Source organism: Blennius ocellaris, assembly GCF_963422515.1.
Source record: "Blennius ocellaris genome assembly, chromosome: 6".
NCBI classification, from domain to species: Eukaryota; Metazoa; Chordata; class Actinopteri; order Blenniiformes; family Blenniidae; genus Blennius; species Blennius ocellaris.
Genome location: NC_137655.1, coordinates 8,208,000 through 8,230,207, shown reverse-complemented (window position 1 = coordinate 8,230,207; position 22,208 = coordinate 8,208,000). Strand labels below are relative to the sequence as shown.

Genomic DNA, 22,208 nt, shown 5'->3' with positions numbered 1-22,208 from the left:
TTTTATCTCAGCGGTCTCGTCTTCATCATTTCATAATACAAGAACCTCTGACCTCCAGATTGTAGAGCATCTTCCTCCAACTAACCTCAGCTGAACTTAAAGAGTGAGTCAGCCATCAGACTGACCCCACAGTGCTTACAGGTCAGATAAACTCAGCAAGAGTTTACAAGTAACTTGCGCTTGTATTCAAGCGCTGATGGTCAGTATATGGTGTCGTAATAACGCTTACTGATGCCTGGCCCACGTCCCGTCTCAGCATTGGAGGTGACCGGTGCAGGGTGGTGTTGGGGAACCAGGCCGAAGGCAGGCTGCTGCTGGTGGTGGTGGTGGGGGTGGTCCACTACGCGCAGGTCCATGGGAAGGATGGCTGTGGAGGTGGGGGGCACCTGCGTGGGCAGCGCTGCTGTGCTCACGTCCACTGAAAAGAGAAAAAAGCATAGACGAAGACAGCGTTCACGTAAATGATTTCAAATCCATTTTTTTCAATATTCTTCAATAGTAGAATTAAAAGCCGCCTGTCGACTCTGATCTGAATCAAACAGACGTAACAGTTGTTATATCAGCGGCCCAGGAACTGGAAAGTCAACAGTTACAGAATTACATGACCGCTCTTCTAATATTGCCACACTGAGGACATAAGTCTGTTTTAGACCTGTAAACACTGGATAAGAGCATTAGCAGAACTCTAAAAACACAAAATGCGTCTGAGGTTTTAAAAAGCCAGAGATCATCAGAGCAGTGGGAGAAAAAAGCGTGTAGGAAGCCTCCCCAAATATAGTGTTTACATAAATCTGTAAACATGGGAGAGAACAGCAATCCTTTTGCAGGAAGCTTTTCACGACAGCCGCGTTGATTTCTTGTGGATATGTGAATGGTTTCTGCTTTATTTTGTAGACTGGAGGCTGTGGACTTATAATATTATTATAATAACTGGATAATATTCCAGCTCAATATTTAATATCGACAGGATAACCGTTAATAATAGTTAAAAAAAATACACTCGTCAATGAATATAAAATTGAGACATTTTCAGTACGACTTGAAGAAAGGGGCCTGAGAAATAAATGTTACAAATTTTGTTCCAATCTTTCCACATTTTGAGGCTGAAAACACATTGTACTTTTTGACTGGAAAAATTCACGGTAAAATAAGTCAAGGATAAAACGCAGGTTTTATTGCGAGTATAAAAGCAATAACGTGACTTTATGAAGAAGTTTGAATGTAAAACCAAACCTTGAAGACGTCCAACTTTTAAGAGAAGAGTTATTTATCTATTCCCTATGGACACCAAGCAGCAATCTCCTCTAACATTTACTTAATTGATATGCATCTGTATGATGAAGTTCTTAATTCCACTTGATTGTGTATTTTATTGTTTAATCACTGGAGTTTTTAGTAGGTCTCACACATTTCTGTTGTGTTTGATCGAGTGGCTGACTTTTACTTTGCTCTGAAAATCAAGTGTTTAGTGTTTATCAACTAAAAACATGTTTATCAACAAAAAAGAAAAACAAAAAAACCTAGCAGAACTAATCTGTGCAATCCAAGTGCATTGCACAAGGATATGACCGTCTGCTTGTGTTACATTACTTCCTACAATCTGCGGCATTTAATCTGCTTTAAATAAATAATCCGTGGCAGTGGCCTGTTGCGACGCTGCAACATGGACAGTAAAGAGCAATAAAAAAAATTAAAAAAAAGACTAATGTTGACATGCAACAAACTGGGGAACTAGTGCAATCAGATTAATTCTCTGTGACAAGCAAACAACATTGAAGCTTACACACAAACAGCCTACAACCCTACACAACACAGGGGAAACAGGAACACAAACAAGACTGTTTGCCAACTTTGAATCCTCCTAATGTAACTGGAATGTGGCGTACCTTGATCAAACAACGTCACCGTGCTCTTTCATTCATTGTGCATAATTGCAGGCTTTGATTTTCCATCTGAGATTGGCAGTGTCGTTTAGTGTTACTACTGAGCACCATCATGTTGAGGACGCCAATGTAAATGTCAAGTGAGGAAAACCTGACACATAAGTCAAAACAGAACATATTCAGAGTGAAGCAACCACATAAATCCTCCACTTCAAGATCAAAACCCTCCTGTGTGTCATTCAGCCTTCTCCGATCGATATCTGCTCTGTGGAGAACCACCTTGGCCCGTGCCAAGCCCTCTGCCGGTGATCAATACCCACAAACTGGTGCACAGCACCCCCAGCCTATCGCAGATGTCCCAGCAACCCCCCCAGTGACCAATGAGGCGGTGATGGAGTTGCAGCTACTTGCTGAGAGAGCCAATGACATCTTTGGTAACTGGGCAGGTTTTCAATGCGGGAGGGAAACTCGACACCACCCAATGGGACAGAGAGAGTGTGTGTGTGTGTGTGTGTGTGTGTGTGTGTGTGTGTGTGTGTGTGTGTGTGTGTGTGTGTGTGTGTGTGTGTGTGGGGGGGGGGGGGGGGGGGGACGGCCAGGCCAGACAAACTGGTGCTTTACTGGTGCAAATGTGTGCACGTTTAATGGCATCGCTGTACTTGTAAGGACTTGTTCAGGAGCTTGACGTTAGCAGCAGGTATGTAAGTTGGCTGGTCTGTATCCCTCAACTCAGTGTCCCTATAATAAAACGTCAGATGTATTTAGCAACACTTGGCATGACGTGACAGGGATTGTAAGGCAGCTGTGTTTACATGTTGTGCTGACTTATTCCTGAACCCCTGACCTACAAATGTGCATGTTTTCACCTCGACATAACGACCCAATCAGAAGACCCTCATAAGAAAATGCCAGCGATTGTCATTTTCACTCGGAATCGTTGGTGCCAATCACTCGCGCGGGCCAAGACAAAAGCCTTTCAGAGCGAACCGTGGCGAGCCTTCAGCACGCATGTATATACACAAACATGCCTGTCGACTGTTTACACACACATTTAACAGGCAGTGAACTAATAAGCGGTAAACAATGAGGTCAAACAAACAAAACCTTTTGTTTGCCTGGCACCCATGTCTGTCCCTCTCACACACTTATGGCCCTTTGTAGCTTGGGGGATCCAGGGCCCCAGCTATTTTAGTCCCACAGAAACGCCATCTCTGATGTGAATTTTCCCATATGGGGTTAGGTGAGCGACACAAATGCTATCCCAATTTGCTCTCAATGGGGCTTTGGCACCAGCTATCAACTACACACTGTTCATATACATACACAAGTGCCTATCTCAATTGGCATCCCACAGGGGCTTTCACAAAGGCGGTTTGTTTTCATGGGCTCGCAACCACATAAACTACACATTCTGATCCTATGACTCCATACAGAAAAGCCTTAAGTGTTTTTTCACTTGCATGATTAGGAAAATAAATCTGAATGAATCAAACGCTATGCAAAATAATGTGGTGGCTTTTTACCTACAAACAAGTCAAGACATAGCAGAGGTTATTAAGGTTTCCACGGAAAACACATTTTGCCAAAAAAAAGGTGACAATGTCATATTTAATTAGATATATACACACAATTCCTCCTCCCAAAAAAACAGACACTATAATCTCTGGTGGAAAAGAGGAGTAACTTCAAGCCACCACAGCAACAGCTTTTACCTCCAACAGACTCATCCACCAGGTGCAACAAGAAAGGAAAAAACAAGACATATGCCCAACATGAAATGCAATAAAGTGCATGCACATGATGTAGGACTTTCAATCTATCTTTCTCCACACAATGTGAGCTGTTAAAATAACACCCGGGTCTCTTTTGAAAGAACAACAGAGTGATTATCAATGTTGTTGTTTTTTTCAAAACGTGTTAACAGGGATGATCAGTTAAAAATCTTTGATCAAATCTAAAGGAAGGCAGGAAAGAAATGTACAGCCACTTATCCTCAAACTAAGGGGCTCCAAGTGCCGTCAGCACAGAGCGAGCGAGAGATAGAGTGAGAAAGCAGGAGGCGATGTAATCACTGTTCCCAACAAGATGCTTGGAGGCCAACTACACTGGCTGGCACATTAAGACTGTGCAGTGAGAGCTATTGCTGGCTGCAGACTCGGATGTTAGCTACACAAAGTCACGCATCCAAGCACTTAGGAACCTTGATTTATTTATGTGTCAACATTACAGCTTTTACCTGAAACACACAGCGACGTGTCAGATCCAAATGTTTTTAGTATCCAGAGTGAACGTGTTTGCTTTTGTAGGTCAAGTTTTATGGCTGAACAACACCTGACCAAATGTATCCAGCGAGAAAAACTTGATCCGGACTCAGTTATCACCGTACATTAAGCATGATAAGAGCTCTGATGTTGAAAACATACCTGGAGTATGGTTAGTACTGTCAACCAGGCCAGAGCATTTCTGTTGCCCTGTACGTCAATGTTTTCCAGGTAATCTTGCATCTTCCAAGAAAACAAAACCATGCAAATCACCTTTACTTGAGACTTTGTCTCACTAGGACATGTAAAAAGGTTCAAATCCCCTTTTTATCCTGCTCACGACTATTTGTCTACTCGGCACCGGCCAGCAAGAGTAAAATATGTGTTCTTTTTTGTGATTCTTTGATAAATGTTTGGCATCTTATTTGTGATGGACACATTTAATTCCTGCAGACTGTTGCATCATTCCTTTTGCCGCCATCTCTAACTTTATTTCACATAGAAGTCATTGGACAAAATTCTGAATCCAAACCAGAGATTTGTCTGAGATCTTCACTGAGAGTCAAAGCGTAACTGGTGGCAGACTTGCCCTTTACAGCTCTACTTACATGTCAATGATCAAATGGACAAAGCTGCTCAGACGGCAACATTTCGATGGTGGTCACAGCCGTGTTGCAGTTAAGACCACCTAACCCAAGATCAGAGCATTCCAAGACCAGGACAAGACTAAAGTTTTAAGGGACCTAGACTGAGTCAAGACCAATGGATGGATGGATGGATGGATGGATGGATGGATGGATGGATGGATGGATGGATGGATGGATGGATGGATGGATGGATGGATGGAATTCAAAAACAAAGCCAGCGACAATAAAGTCATTGTCTGTCTCGTACACCTAATCATAAGGTCCTTTGTGAATACATTAGCCCCTTGTGTGAAAACTTACTCACAATTCATGCATGATATATTTATTGCTGTTATATTAGAAACATTGTTTACCTGTGAACCTTATCTGGATAAAACCAGCAGATACACGTCAGTAAAAATTAACGGCAAGACTTTAGAAACTTTATCCACTGAGAAGTGGGAAAAACCTCCAGAGCAAAGCCTCCAGCCGTGTGTTCGCTGACCCCAAAACAAACCCATGTGGTTTCGCTGCACATGTGCGCTTGCATCACAGAGACTGTTGCTAACTTTGGTTGAGGCGAGACAGTATTTACAGTTAGGCTTTCAAGGCATGTTAATTACACACAGTTTTAAGCTATAAAATTTGAAAGGTAAATTCAAACCACCAGAAATTTTACAGTGGGTATTCATTAAAGAGGTAACCGTTTCTTCCCTCACCGAGATTCATCAAAATGTGCACTTTGATGGCATTTCCATGAGGCACTTTTTCCCAAACATCACAGGGATTTGACTCTGTTTTTCCACTATTTGCAGGACAAGTCTATTCTGGATTATATCAAGGCCGTCTTGAAGAGCTGCCCAAAGTTTTGATAGCACGCAGGACGGATATTTGTGTCACTGACGGGTCACAGTCAGGCTGACACGATTGAAGGATTACTGCTCAATACTAAAATCCTCAGAAAGCATGTTTATAGTAAACAGAGCCTTGACAAACATACAAACACCCAATGGGGGGCACGCACACATGAGGTAATTAGTCAATCTCACAAGGACGCCACTCCGTGAATACGGCTGTGAGGCTGCGGTGCTCAGCCAATAGGAAGAAAGCTGGATGCACAAGCTGACTCATCCTGAAAGCATCAGGACATGATAATGAAAACACCACAGAGTGGCTCACAATAAATGTTGATATATCCGTCTAAAATAAGAAACAACCAGAGATATATGAAAGTCTTACATCATTGCCACTTAAAAACAAATTGACACGAGTGACAAAATCATTTGCTTTTCCTTTGACTCACCAATGCAGTTGATGAATGTAAATAGGAGATTCACAGCATGTTTAAGCCTGGGGGTCTTCAGCAGCTACATGATCATTAAAGCTATAAAGGGCGGAAGTGAGATAAACAGCTGAGCGACAAACAGGAAATTCTGTTTACTTTGAGAAAATCCCATAAAGCTGTCAGATTTCCATACGACAGTCACAAACAAATCTGGTAAAATTGTTAGGCTGTGCCTTGTCTTCTCCATCCACCCAATCAATCTGTGTGTCTCGCACTCTTTAACTCTGCCCCTTCTCCTCCCCTCCATCACCTTCTGTCTCTCTCCCGTGATCGGGCTCAGATCATGGATCAGACAGACAGGAGTTATTTATAGACTAGGATTCCCGAGGGAATTTCCTCGCCCCCACTCAAAGGGAACCTCTCCACCTCTCCCTTTCCCCCAGCCCATGCATGTTTACTCACAGTTTATGGGAAACCAAGCCCTCTCACACAATTCATATATATCCAGCCAGTGTTAACATGTATTAAAAACAAAGCTGACAAATTCCCCCCCCCCCCCAAAAAAAGGCATGTGCCATTGGCTTTGGTCGTGCAGATTAACAATGAATGGCAATCGCTGACATGGTGTCACCCCGTTGGGGAGCCCCACTGACACAGATGATCGCAGAGGAGGGAGGCAAACACCATGGCGACCGGTGGGACTGTGGCCAGCGGTTGGACAGAGAGGGGAATGAAGGGTGGGGCTTAAGGTGAAGTGTCAACCAATGAGGGTGAGCAAGTGGTCCAACAAACGGCCTGCATGGGCACCAAACACATCGCTTGAAAACTGAATGGGTGAGTACTAGTTTATTGGTGTGTTGATGCTCATCGCAGTGCATGTCCCCGGAGTGCAGTCGTTAGTTAGTAGTAGCGTGCGCCGCTATCTCTTTGTTTTCCCTCATCGCTCCGACGATTCCCACAGACTGACTCCAGTGGATTCAGAAATCCAAAGAGCAGCTAATCAAGTGCTTTGAAAGATTGTTCAAGTCCACAGAGTTCTTGTTTGGGTGCACAGAGTCACCTCACTGCTACTTTTATGAAATCGCGGCAAAACTGTTACTTTGGGGCTGGAGTAAACTGGAATCAGGCATTACACATAAAGCAGAGCCACATGGTGACACAGCATGCACATTATGCAAACTAAACTGCAAAAAACACCCCAGAGGGCAGATAATTTACTGTCCGTCTGTGCTTTCATCAGGAAAAAACCAAACATAAGTTAAAAACCCTCGTCTTTTGTATGTTTTCACGTCACAAGCCTAAATCGTGCTGCGTTCAAACACAAACTTTCATAAATATTCTTGCAAACGCACACTTGTACACAAAAGACCGTGCAGAAAGACAGGCGCAGCCACTGCCATCTGCTCCATTCAGTTAAAGGCAGCGCTGAGTGGTGCTGAGTGAGCCTCCATACATCAGTACCATTCAATAAACACTGTCACTACTCAAAGCAGCACACCCACGCAGCCAAAGAAGATGCACTCAAACACACACACACACACACACACACACACACACACACACACACACACACACACACACACACACACACACACACACACACACACACACACACACACACACACACACACACACACACACACACACACACACGCTTCTTATATGGACAAACTATACAAATAGAGAAACATGTATGTGTACAAACAAATGCATGTCTGGGGATCACATACAGAATAAGAGCATTACATGAACATATGAGCACTAAATAAACTCCAGACTCACGACTTCCAACTCAACACAATTGAAACAGATTACTATACTGCGATACAGCGAACAGCTCGTAAAAACAACAGTACTTACCCATCAGTTACGCCGTGTTGTCCGGTTGGCGCACGCCTGTATTTGTGTGAGTGTATGTGTGTGTGTGTGTGTGTGTGTGTGTGTGTAAGGTACAATAGCGGAGCGCAAGTGAAAGAAAGTGTATTCGTAGCCAAAAGTGAGACTCTGAACCGAGCCGTAAAAGTCTGCCACAGCCTGAAGACACAGCAGACCAACGCTGGCTTTGGTAGCGAGAGCCGATCTCTCTCCCTCTCCGTCTTTCCCACACTCCCGTCTCTCACTCTGTCGCCTCGCTCTGCTTCCCTCACTGACGTGTTTTGCTCTGCCCTCCAGCTGCCACTCTCTCTCTTTCGCTCCCTCTGTTCCTCCGGTCCCCTCCCACTCTCTCTCTCTCTCTCTCTCGCCGTCTCTCTATCGTTCCCTCTCTCTGACATCAGAGGGCAGTCTCAGGCATGTTGAGCATGTTGTGAGTGTTGCTCCCTCTGCCTCCTGACTCACCTACCAACAGCGAGGTAGGCTGTTTGTGACCAAATTCCAGCTCTGCTTTTACACAAAACCTTTGCATCTTTTCCCTGAACATAACTCAGTGTTGTAAATACCGTTTTTTTTTTTTTTATCTGCTCTAATTGTTGCACATATACTACTCTGACTCCTCAGCAAAGTCCTCCTACACAGCAGCAAGTCAGAAGCACAGACAGCTGTGAAGTTAACTTGAAAATAAATGCTGCGTGGCTTTGCACGTTGAACACTTTGCAGCAATGAAATGTCACAGGCATTTCTCTTGTTCCCACACAAACTCTTATATATAGCATGCATTACTCGTGAGGCAAAGCCATTGGCAAAAATGGATATGGTGCTACCTCTTCATTGTTTTTTGCATCCTGGTTGTCTCTTGGCTGACACCAATGAGCTTACCTTACTTTAGTATTATTTTTATAGCGTCAGTAAACCGTACAGTACTTTGATATACCCCACATACACTAATTTCCTGCAATTCAGCTGTCACTGCAACTAAAACCCTACCCTATCCTTAAGGGGTTTTCACATCGGCCATATTTAGGTGGACTTAGTTGAGTTTTTGGTCTGAGATTAAAAGCAAAACTACACTCTGGGCCACACTGAAGAAGTGGTCTCAGCATCTACAGTCCAATTTTGGTGAAAGCAGTATGATAGCTATCACAGCAGCTTATGTTAACTCCATTGCTCATAAGAGGAGCACGCGGCATTGTCAGGAATATGCCACTGCCAACGATCTTGAGCTAATCTGGCGATCTTATCCCACTCCAACAGTCTGACGCAGTTCTTGTTCCGCTGCTCTGTCACACAGGGATCACTACCAACCAGTGGTGGGACAGTTTGTGTATCTCCACGATCACTAGAGTCATGCCAACTGCAGTCTAGTACTCCTGGCAAGGTCCATCTATGCCAAACAGGTGGAAAAATAAGGACCAGACCAAGAGTGTTGGGTTGAGCGGTAGGCCAAATGCCCACCTTCATAAAACCTCCTTAAGATAGAGAAACAATCACAGTACAAATGCAGACCCAATGCCCTTTGTACACCACAAGGTTGAGATGAGAAGTCTTCCTCAGTCAGAATTCCAATGCATTTCACATGTGGTGAAACACGGTGAAAAACAAACTATGGCCAAACATGGAGCTGAAGCAAGATTCACTGCCTCTCAGACATTTGGTCAGATCATTTTTTAAATCCATACCTACCCACAACTCACAAGAGTCGTGATGTTTGCAATGTTCAGTAAATAGCCCATGGAGAGGAGCAATACTTGCTCTGTATAACAATGCTAATAATGAAAAACCTTTTGGGGATCTGTATCCACATGAATGCGATGCTCTCCGTGCATTCATTCAGCAGGCATGGGAACAAGGCACTCCATTCTGTTAGTGCCGTGTTTGGTTTAAAGAGAGCCCATTCACAATTTGGTCTGTATCCAGTGTGTCCTCTGGTCCACACCAACTGGTGTGAAAACACCCGTAGTCTGACCTTAAAGCGTCTCTTCATTTAAAAATGTAATGGATTTCCTCAAAAGGACTTGCATTTTTCAAACAGTCACAATCCCGTGCAAATAGCAAATACTGTTTGGAGGTAAATTTATTTCATGTATATTTGCAAAATGAAACAGTTCTCTGAGGAGTTGCTTCCAGCTATGCATGTTGTCTTTGAGCTACATAATCATGAGAAGACAACTCATTGGAATTTTACCAATGTTCAAATATTTAGTTTTTTCAGTAGTAATTACATGTGAATAATTTGAAACATTTGAATAGTAATACATGAAACATTTTCTAGTACAAATGTATGAGTTTCATATACTTCCAGGCCTCATTTATGCAGCAAGTCAAGTGAAAACACATTGTTTTAGCATTTGCGTTTCAGAAAGGTTTTGTGTTTACACTGCAACATTTGAAAAATGTCAATTTAAACAGAAATGACAGAAACACCCACAGAACAATACACTATAAATATGAACAATTGGAGTACAGGGACAATCATATGGATTACTCTTATGGGCGGCGAAACTATAGACTGTGAGTCATTCCACTGGCTGCCGCCATTGTTGTTATTGTCCATCAACTCGCACATATGCAGAAAGACTACTTATTAGGACCGTGGTGCACATGAAAGCTGGAACGTGTGACCCATACAGAGACACAAAAGCCGATTCATAGCACCCACTCACATTAATACATGAAAAGTGACATGCAAATCAGTGATGACTTCTAGATTGAGTGATAATGAGTAGCAATTAAGGCGGCTGCTGGACTTGCCTACTGAATGGAATTAGTCGACTAATGAACACAGCTCCACTGGGGGTGATACCTGACGGATGTCTTGCTGTCATATTAATAGACAGTTTGATATTCAGGCTGCAGGATGAGACTGACCGCAGAATGAACTAACTTGGTAGTTGTGCAATTGAATAAAAATGACTGCAGTCGGGCCGGTCCCCATTGGCAAAAGTGGCTGTTTTATAATCCCCTTCATCAAGAGCTACATGGTAAATCGGTGGAGGTATGACAGGATTCCAGTTGTTAAGTGAACGTGTTGTTGCTGGCACCAACAACTCAAACACTCAAAGTCTGGTGCACAGCACGATGCTGACGGATTTAGAAAGATCTTGCGTCATGCAAATGTTCTCCAAGGAAAACATTTGTGTTCGTTTTGATTTTCATGAAAAATGATTTTTTGTTTTGTTTTGTTTATATTTCCTTCACCCATTCATCTTCTATCGTAAATAGTCCACATGGGGTCAGGTCACCATAGCAAGATGGCCATTCTACAATCAATGGCTATCAAACCATTACACCATTTAAATAAACTGCCAGGTCAGATCAATATCTCCTTTAATGTCCATCCATCTTCCACACTCACATTTTCCAATACAGAGTTGCATGTCCAGAAGATGCATACTCCCCACAATGCTTACCTTGACGCTGCTCTACATGTTTTATCGTGTAAAGCAACTATGAATCCTCATTGATGTCTTGGTCTGGCACTCTCCAGTCTTGTCTCTGTTTGTTTTGTTAGTCTTTAACAACACTTTTACTGTATGATGTCACAGAAGCTCTCGTCAACTTTATAAATTCAAGAGAATCTAGGTTGACCCTGAATACATAAGTGTACTAGGGGTTTTCTTCTGTGAGACATATGTGCTAATAAGTATACAACTAAATGTTCTTACACAATTTCCTTACATTATACATTCTCTGTGACGAACCTTTCTGTTTCAGTATACTAACCAAATCACTTGATCACAAATATTTATTCCAGCCAGTGAGCTCTCGTCTTTCCAAGTACCCGGCTCGTATTACATAGTGACTGTCTCAATATATCATATCTCCTGCTTTCACAGCATCACCATCAGAAAGGCGACTTACATTGTCAGCACGCATTCACAAACGCATGCAATCTGACAGAGCTTTAAAGGACAGTCGCTCCGACGAGACAACGCACCAAGCTTCTCCCTGTTCAACAGACCCTTCATCCAGAGACAAGTATATACAACCATTGAACACCTTGGTCTGGAGGGTGTTCTGTTCCACACACCTCAGGGTCATGCAGGATCTCTACTGAAGACTTCCTGCATTAAAAACATTTTCCTCGCTGTTGCCCTGGGTAAGAGCAATCCACTCCCTTTTCTCTTCAAACAGTGTAAAAGGAGTGGTCTCATTCCATTTCAGTTTCTTAATCCAACATCTTTGTTGCATCTCTCCTACCAGCGTGATGCATATGCGGCTTTGCAGGGTGGCTACGTTGCACCAACGGCCTCAGAGGTAACAGATATTGACTCAAACAAGTGGGAGGTGTGCAACAAACAAACGGCACAATTGGCAAGTGTGCACAAATGAGATCAAATCCCTGTCTATCATTGCAAAAAAAAAAAGAGCTCTTTATGAACCTTCACGAGCTCAATTTGTTGGCCACAAATAAAAATATGTTCAAACCAAGCATTAAATGACATTCGATGAACAGGTTTTAGCTTTACTTCCTTCACTTCTTTAAAAAAAAAAAAAATCTTTCCAAGAGTTGAATGTGGTTGTCCTTTTCTCCATGTCCCCCAACTCTGACTTTATATACAGAACTATCAGATATTCTGAAGTTGTAAAAACGAGTATGTACAATTTGATGTGTAAAACAAATCTAAAGGAACTGCGTGAGAGCAGTCAACCCAATGTGAACATACCAACAGTCTTGAGCCGAGGGTGTTAAATACAGGGGTGTAAGCACAATTCTTTTAATTTTACATCTCAACTACAGTCCTGAAAAGTAACCTGTGTGAATCCAACACGAATCGGTGCATGAGTGTGTTGTTCACACACGGCTTTATTATCTCGTTTCTGCGCCTGTGTGTGAGTTTGGGCAGACAGGTGTGTGTGCACGTGTGGTGGCCTGATTCAGTACGCGTGTTTGCAGATGCTATTTTTGAAAGTCCAACGTAGAATCCAGGAAGCCGGGTTTTGTTTGATCAGACAACACACCGACACACCTGGCTGCGATAGAGCCGCGCGTTATCAGCGCGTTGGATGGCGTTGACGTCAAAGGCTTAGCTAAGCTCCATGCAGCCATGAAACTGATAACAACTAATGCGACTGATCCCAAACCGCAACAGCATGCACACACACACACGCACGCACACACACACACACACACACACACAAACAAGTTTTCATTTTTAGAACAGGGAGTATCGCCATCAGGGGAGGGCAGTGACCAGACTGAGGGACCGAGCAGGAGAACATTGGGTGGCCTCTGCAGTGAAAATCAATGTATGGACATGGACTTGTGGACAAGAACACAATCAACCTGCAGCTTGTGAAACTTGAACAGTTGGGAGGATGTGGGCAGCTTATCAAAATGTGCTGGACTATACAATACACTGAAAACAAGACTACCAGTGCACTCATATAACTGATGCGAACAACACCACACTACAGAAGCAATTAAACCTTAACTGTTTCCAAGCACAGTGAGATGGTCAGATTCGCAAAAATCAAAGCAAATGCAGACGTATTGTGCAGATCTCGCAGTCTTCATTAAATTGTGCTAACTTTTTCTCATGCTGCTTGTCACAATGATTTGATGAGTCTCTTCCTACTTCATTTATTGATGTCTTGGTTTCAGAAAAAAAATTCTGAAAAGCAATGTTGTGTTAAAATGATCTTGACACAGAGATACACAAATAAAAGCAGGTTTACTACATTTTCTCGACTCAAATGCAAAAAAGCTTCAAAGTCATGAACCTTGTAAGGATTGACACGGATAGAAATTCATGAATAAAGTGGCAATTACTGAATTTTATGCATGCAACAGATCCCTGCTAAGAGTATGAAAGTGGCTGTATTTAATATAGTTTATGTTTGTGAATGAACCATTACCAATGCTCATTTTGTCAAAACCAGGCAGCACTTTTTTTTTTTTTTTTTTTAAAGAAATGTCATTATATTGAGCAGAACTGAGTATTTTACATATTTTAATTTTGCCCCCTTTTAATTAATTGTCCACTCCGGGTTTAGCGGTTTACTCTTCACCCTGAACAGTTGATCTGAGGACGGACAACACTCTAGAGCAGAGGTTTCAATCTCCTGGTATGTGGATCACTTCTAGACTGAAACCATCCTACTTCCTACTTCTGCCCCAAGACTTGTTGTCAAAAGGGGTTTCTTTCCTCAGAGATTAAAATATAAATTCCTTGTGCAATTTAGCTGGCGGAAAAAAACAAACCATCTATTGAAAAAAAAACAACTATGTATATACTATGTATGGCAAGAAGCAGAATGAGATAAAGTAGTTGATCATGGTAGAAGAGGAAGAAGAATATGTTCTAAAATGAGTGAAGAAGAGAGTAGAAAATGGTTAATTTGTTGGTTTTTCAGGAGGAGGTTTTCAGATTAGTTATTTAAGAATGAAGAAAATTATCTACACCAACCGTTTGTAGTTGTGTATTCTGATACAATTTTCGAAACGTGAAGACACATTTGTAGAAAACACTGTATTGGACTGAAGGGTCCTTCCAATAAGATGACGGTGTCATCAGTGGGATTGAGACTCCTGCTCTCTACCACACATTTCACAAAGGCAGGACTGTATGATTGGTGCTCAAAAATGCCCTGACAGCTATTTAATACAGAATACATTCAACAACAAAAATATATATATTGTGGTTTTTTAAAACAGTTATTCTGTAAATGAAATGAAAATAAGGGTATGAGAGTAACATTAGCTGTAGTCACAGGGTGGAATTCAACAAGAGGATGTACCTGGTTACAAGAAAGAATATCTTCGACCAAAACCGCATTTTTGGTGAATAAACAGCCTTGTCATAAAAGACACTTGGCCTTCGGGCCAAACAGCCTTCCTGACAGAAACCCTGAAGGCAAGCGAATGAATGTGAAGCCGAGTTATTCACAACAGCCCGAGCCAAGAACCGGAGTAGGCGATAAGTGAGTGTATCCGAGATAAATAGCTTGTGTAGCTATCTGCATCAGCGTCAGCGCGCACGTGTGCCTTAAATAATGCATGCCGAATAATGATTGCAAGGCATGCTGAAGTACACGCTGTGGCAACCAGGCAGACAGGACTGATGAATAAGTAATGGATGGCGTCCGACTCGTAATGTACACACAGACACACAGACACACAGACACACACACACACACACACACACACACACACACACACACACACACACACACACACACACACACACACACACACACACACACACACACACACACACACACACACACACACACACACACACATGCGCGAGGCATGCATGCAAACCATAACCACAAGCCTGTTCATGCTCAGGAGGGAGAATAGACAACAGATCTTATTTTTGTAGCTTCGTGCACTCATGCCCCCCCCCCCCCCCATTTCTGCACAGTGACAAGGGGGATGGTGGGGTGGGGGTGGGGGGGTTTGCTTTTTTCATCCATCTCCCCAGAGAACCCCAGACCCGACTCTAAATATGTGAGATACTGTGTCTTTTATTATTGATTTGGGTTATTTATAATACACACACTCACTCTCTCTGTAACCCCCCTCTCCTCCTTGCACGTCTCTCTCTCTTTGCCTCTTGTCCCATTGACTAGTATCTTGGGGAATCTCAAAATGCACACGGTAAATTTGAAACTGCTATTCATATTCTGTTCAATATTTCCCCCAGAATTGGATGGTTGGTAGAGCGGTTATCTGCCAATTAGTCGTTGTCGATTCGATTCCCATCTCCACCTCCGACATGTCTCAGTGTCCTTGAGCCTACTGAACCTCATACTGCTCCCAATAGTTTGCTTTGCATGACAGAAACCTCCATTGGTGTGTAAATAGGTGAGTGTGACTAACAGTGTAACGCACTTAGTGGACTGCTTACGCAGACGAAAAATGCTACATAAATAAAATCCATTAGATACAAGATGAATGATGGATTTCTCATTACTGATTACTTACTTAATCTTAAACCAGCCAAAGAATGAAATACATTCTCAACATAATGCCACAAAAAACCTACAGACATGGCAATAAGGTGTTTCATGAGAAAATCATTTATTAACATCTATTAATTTCTCTTGTACACAGCAACAGACTTGAGGGTGGTTGGTTCTGTTTTAAAGGGTAATTTTAAAATAATTGTGGAGGAATTGATGATTTGTGAATTTAGACTTTTTTGTATATTATATATTGGGTATTAATAGAAAAAGGGGGAAAAAATGCTCCAAGTTGCTGTGTTTTTCTTTCTCACACATGTAAACAAACAGCTTTGGCTGAAATATGACGAGTAGTAACGGAATCAGAATCAACTGTGTGACTCGACTGTGGACAGTTTGATTTTTTTGGAAAGTTATATGATAGGAAAGGCACCTATATAAGGTGGTGGAGGACTTTGCTTTAGTGGTGTTGACAATGGGAGCTCCTACTTGTCACAAGGTTCAAAAGCAGCCATATTAACATGGATGTGTGCCTCATTTACATGACGCTGTCTTTAAGTTTCCAAGGAGAATATGGATCGACTGTCACGCCACTCTGGAGACTGCTTTTGTTGTTATTGTTCATCAACTCGTACTTGTGAAGAAGACTTATTAAGTGGAGCCATCATACGCATGTGCAGTAGCAGCATTTCAGAAAAGTTGCCTTTTCCACCGTCTACACTCAAACTGAGTCGGAGCATTTTCAAACTCCTGTGATGTGTAAATTGATACCCAAAATGCAACAAGCGTTTTCACTATCACTCGAAAACATGAAAACTGGGCCTTGGTTTCCAAGCCGTGGTCCCAGATCCCCTGATATGGGGTGCAAAAGATTCCAGAGGGGGAGTGACGCACTGCAAGCTGTGAGGTATTTTAAAGGCTCCTGTTCTCGTATGCCATGAGAGTGGATGTGCCCACCTGTGTTTGGCTTCACTGCAATGTTTCGGCACATGAGAGATCTTTAGGCTCGATCTGACGGACTCTGTTGTAAAAATAACTGGGATCTACTCACTTTCAAGAAGGAAAATAAAGGGGGGGGGGGGGGGGGGGAAATCGAAGGTGTTCACGAATCTTGTTTAGTGGCAAAATTGCCATCAATTTTTTGGGGAGTAATTTTCACTACTCATGCTTGCCAAGTCTCAAATCTGAAGAAAGGAATACTTTATGGTCATAATGATTTAAAGAAATGTGATGAAGGGCTTTCATTGTATTTCAATCTGTCTTTTTTGTTTGATGGTAAAATGAATTTTTATGATGCCAATTTCTGAGAAAATGGACTCCGTCTGTATAACAATAATCTAATATATTTTATTCACATTTTGTCTTTAGCGGTGATGAAGTAGCATTAATTTATGTGATCTTGGATGGATTGTGTCAGGGGTGGCAAACCTGCACCTGTTTGATCCAACAACTGAAATCATTCGAGCACAGCTCTCACAAAGTACAAATAGTTCCTGCTTGAAATGCAGAGCTCGGACTTTCTTAAGTTGTACGTAAACGCATCACTTGGCACACAGCAACATGACAGCTACATCGCTCTCCAACAGCGTCAATGTCACACCACAGTCGTCACTACAATATATTTGGCAGGTCAGGCTAGTTAGAGCACACAATGGTGAGTAAACAAAGGCTCACGTACAGACGCACTTCAAATGTGCCACACGGAGCAGGTATGTGAAGAAGTTGGAGTTAATTGGTGGTTTACACCCAGACACACCTCGGCTCGTTAAGGTTCCAGCATTAATAACTCTTTAACCAAACGTCATCAACACACAAGTGATGCCTCTTTCCCGTCAGTGTCAGGCCGGCAATATGCTCCAAGCTAATCTCGCTCTTTTTCAAAAGCAGTCGTCTTTGGAGCAGCAAAAACAATATTGTTCTCTATGAACAGCATGCTGCATGACCAGAGTGCAGGGGCCATCTCCAAAATCCAAGCTGCTGCAAAGACAAAGACAGATACCACAACAATACCTAATAACATAACTGGTATTCACAGCAGCGCCACCAAAATCACTGCAGCCTTCACTTGATCATACGACTGCACTTAATTTGATAGTGATGTATAGCTAATAGTATCTGTCTTTTGGAATTTGCAGACGGTTCCTGAACATTTGTGTAGGCTGAAGGGTGAAATTATTCACATTAACGCTGTAAATCCATGCCTTACCAACTGTTGTCTAACTTTTGTAATTCCATATGGAAATGTATCATACATTATATATGTATTTTCACTTTATGTCATTTCGTGTCTGTGTGAGAGGTTGTTTTTTTTTTGGTCAGCTCAATTTGTATGATATGGCTCTTTGTAGTTCCACTGCAATTTTTGTGGCTCTTGGTCTCTGACTGGTTGGCCACCCCTGGATTATGTCCTTTCAAGACTTGAAATATAACGAATGGCAGTTGTTTCAGCAAAGTTTAAATGTATATGGTGTATTGAAATAACACACACGTACAACTGCTTTGCAATAACATCTGTACACGTCCACAAATATGAAAAACAATACTCAGCTGAAGTTTGCTTGAGGCTTTCGATCTGATCTGGTTATACTAATGTACACAAAAATCTAATTCTGACAGCTCCAAAGAAGCCTTTGTAAAAGCCAGACAGGGCATAAAAAGAGACGATTTTAGCTTCTGGCTGCTGCGGGGAGATGCCGTTCATTCATATTTTACGCCTTTCCCTTCCATCTCAATGGTAATGCCTTCCCTGTCTGCACCGCGCTCACAGCAGACAGAGAGCCATTAGCTGTCAGCGATGCTAAACTGAACTTATGAAAGATGTCAGCTCCCCACGCTCTTAAAAATCACACAGGTCACGGGACTGCCCCTCTGCTCAATAGCGCAACACAGATTTTTTTCTTGGATCCAGTATAGATAAAAGCAGAATGACTACAATTAAGGTTGTCAATATCGTAAACACGAGTGGAGGCAGCAAAATGGCAATGGGAATGGAGAGCAACAATTAAAAAAAAAAAAAGTTAAAGAATGGTTGATTACATTTTGGGAAAGTATTCAACTGTGTAAATTAATAAGTGTTGAGGAATTAATATTCTCGAATGAAACTTTTTTTTGTCACAATTCAGAAAATGCCCAAAGCTTTTCCAACTTCACAACTAATAACAGGTCCACTCCCCTTCGAAAAAAAAGCTACTTACAATCTCTGATGGAGAACCGTGGCCTGTTTTTTCTCTAAAATGAGTCTGTGGTAAAACAGTCTTTCTCTGATAGTCTGGTTGTAGCCATTAGGCTGCGGGCTCTTCTATAATGAACTCCCTCTTCCCGGACCGAGGAGGGCCAGCCCGTGGTGGTGATGGCGTTCTGACCAGATGCTAGCAAACCCATGCAAAGCAAAAAACAAAGGTCTGAACCTTGAAGTGGTCATTCATAATAGATGGCTTCAAGAGGACTCTCCTCGAGCCCATATGGTCCTTGTAGGACTTTTAAAAGCCTTTACAAAACACACCTCTGCATTAACAAGTGAGGTTAGCAGGAAATGAAAGGGCAAAGACTAGCAAGAGTTGAATGTATACAATATATGTTAGTTTTACATTGACACATAAACAGACACAGAACACATTAACTAACATACGAGTATGAATAGCGGTCACTGTAATGTTAAGTTTAAACGCTTTAATCATTTTAGCAGTCAGAAATTTTTGAGCAATGCTCAAAACTGTCACCTTCACCCAGACCCCCTGATTTCTCCATTTCCTCATACCACCAAGCGTCTAGTCAACTTTTGTAGACAGACAGCGGAATGTCTTCTTCTGGTATATTTATTATTGTGGAGGCAATAAAATGCATAACCGAAAACCATCTGTATGTTTGTTGATCATTTGGTATGTATCTTTGTTTTGACTGGCCAATACTCATAAGTAAAAAAAAAAAAACGTACTCAAGTGCTCAATTTAATATCTAATCATTGGGAATCACTGGGAATCACTGGGAATCGTCAAGAACATTGAGTGTTTTTACCAACTTCCCTTAAAGTCACACACCTCTTATCCGACCTTTCTCCCAACTTTCTGCTTGTTTAACATCTCAAGTAAAATTAAATTAAATAAAAAAAAAACGCATCTGTGCACATACGCTACTTCAGTATCCAGACGTCTGGTACCTCTTGGAAAGCTGAGCCACACAGCCAGACAGCAGGGCAAACTACACCAAGCCCAATGCAATATTTATAACATGCTAACACAGTAGAAATCTTCCCCCATCCATGACATCCACGCAAAGTTGCTTTCACAACCTGCTGTGGCTGTCAGGATAATGGCACCGATGCTGGCAAAGTAGGTTAAGGCATTGCCTGTTCTGCCGGAAGACAAAAACAAGTCTGGCTCTCAGCACTCCGCCGTACTTGAGACCTCACTGGGGAAAGTGTGTGTATGTCTCTCTTTAACTGGGTTGACATCAAGGCTACAACCTCAGGCTCCGTCTATATATACAATTAGCCACTGGTACACAGTCTTGAATAGTCTCTGAACTCTAACCTTTCACTCAGGATCAAACTCGATTTCATCTTGGACTAACTGACGCCTTTCAGTTTCTTGTAGCATGATGGTTTAAAACCAACTGCTTGCAGGCTTGAAGGCCTTATTTACATATTATAATAACAATACTGAAACTGTGATATTGTGCAATGGAAACGAAGACAGACGTGACAAGAAGCAAAGTATTTCTGAATTTCAGTTCATCACAAGTTCAAAAGAAGTGTGCGTGTGCGTGTGCGTGTGCGTGCGCGTAATGGTGGCTTCGTAGGAAAGTAGCAGCTGCCAACCAACTCCTTCCTACACCAAACTGGCACTAGGCAGCAGCGTCCCTGCCAGGTCAGAGAGTGAGGGTGGGTGCAGGGGGAAGTTGGTAGGTGGCTCTAGGGACCCATCTGGGGGAGTTTGGGACTTGGGCCTGACAACCATGTGGTCTCCTTTGTGGGCATATGTATGGTGAAACAAGTGGTCCTCCGTTTGGACAAGTGTGAATTCGGCAGGTGCAGATGAATCATTCGGTGCAAAGTTGAGGACAACCGTTCAAAACAATGTGATCGATAAGCAATCTTGTGAGAAATTTACAAATCATTGGAGGGTTTTTTTTATATAGATATATTTTTATTCTACAGTCTTTTTTTTCCACCAGGCTGTAGAAACTGGAAAATGAGAAATAAACTATTGTGAGTCTCTCAATTGGAGAACAGTAGCCAAAGAAATATGAAATATTGCTGCGTGCTAAGGGAGCTTGTGCTCTTTGGTTTAAGAGGCTGCCTTGATTTCATCTTTGGAGGCAACAGACGTTAGCTTATGACAGTGACAATTAAATACATACAATATTTGAGCCCTTATGCAAATTAAGAAATTGCAGAGACAATGAGAGCCAGATTGGCTACATTGCTACATGAAGTACAACAACAAAATGGGGGGAGGAAGGCAAGGCACATTGTTATTTGGGAGGGTGGGGATGCCAGTAAGGTTCTTTATTTCCGTCTCAGGAGGCCTGTTAGGCAACAAGTCAGACAAAACTCTTGTGCAATTGTAATATGAAATAGTACAAACAATACTCTTTTTTGTGTGCCAAATACTTTGATATAAATACCAACGTTACACCCATACAGTTCATCATGTCAGGATTGTAGCCAAACGTCCTCGTCCCGACATGTATGCTTCTGACGTCAGTGCTCATTCAAATGTCTTTCAAAGTTCGTGTGAACGCTGTTCAGACACTTCACAGCGAGCAAAGACGAGCCAAATAATTTCAGTGTATATAAATGTATATGTGTATATAAATAAATGAGGTTTACTTATGATTGACAGAATTAAGGCTCCAATGCATAGGTCTACCAAATATATTGGAAATTGCTACGATGATAGAAAACTGTAGGATCGTGAGATAAGGAGATGAGTCCACCTAATTTAAGATATGGCGTTACACAGTATATCCCCAATTTACTGGCATCGTAATACATTTTACATATTGTGTACTGTGGATTCATTCTCTGCATATCAACATATTTGGCCAATCAGTTAAAGCCCTACTGCCCCAGATTGTGTTGACAGCAGATCACATTTCTATCATTAATGCAACATCACATCCTACCTGGTGACAACAGGACAGAAAGAAGTATTTAGTCAATTATTTAGTGCTTATTAATCTCAAGTCAATAGCATGCCTTAAAAACATTGTGTTTTATTTACCAAAGTCAGTAGTCTCTGGAATAAGGGAGAGTTATCCATTAAAACCTGCCGTGATCTCAGCTACCAATGATTGCCAAAAAATGTGGCTTGAAATACAAGTATGACTAAAACTAGTGGACATAACAATTTGTCAGAAAAAATCT

At 42.0% G+C, this 22,208-nt stretch overlaps 1 protein-coding gene across 2 annotated transcripts in view; it reads right to left on the bottom strand.

The window, feature by feature from the left end:
- The window catches only part of hdac4 (histone deacetylase 4), a 90,925-nt gene that overhangs the window by 62,581 nt on the left and 6,136 nt on the right, over positions 1-22,208 (bottom strand). Inside the window, exons 1-2 of one of the 2 annotated variants that reach the window (XM_080497652.1) lie at positions 7,916-8,041; positions 230-418 (exon numbers count right to left, since the gene is read on the bottom strand). In XM_080497652.1, coding sequence (XP_080353778.1) covers positions 230-418; positions 7,916-7,919 — 193 coding nt within the window. In that variant the 5' untranslated portion in view covers positions 7,920-8,041. Of the gene's footprint in view, positions 1-229; positions 419-7,915; positions 8,042-22,208 lie in introns of those variants that run through there. The other variant, XM_080497653.1, reaches the window with a different exon arrangement.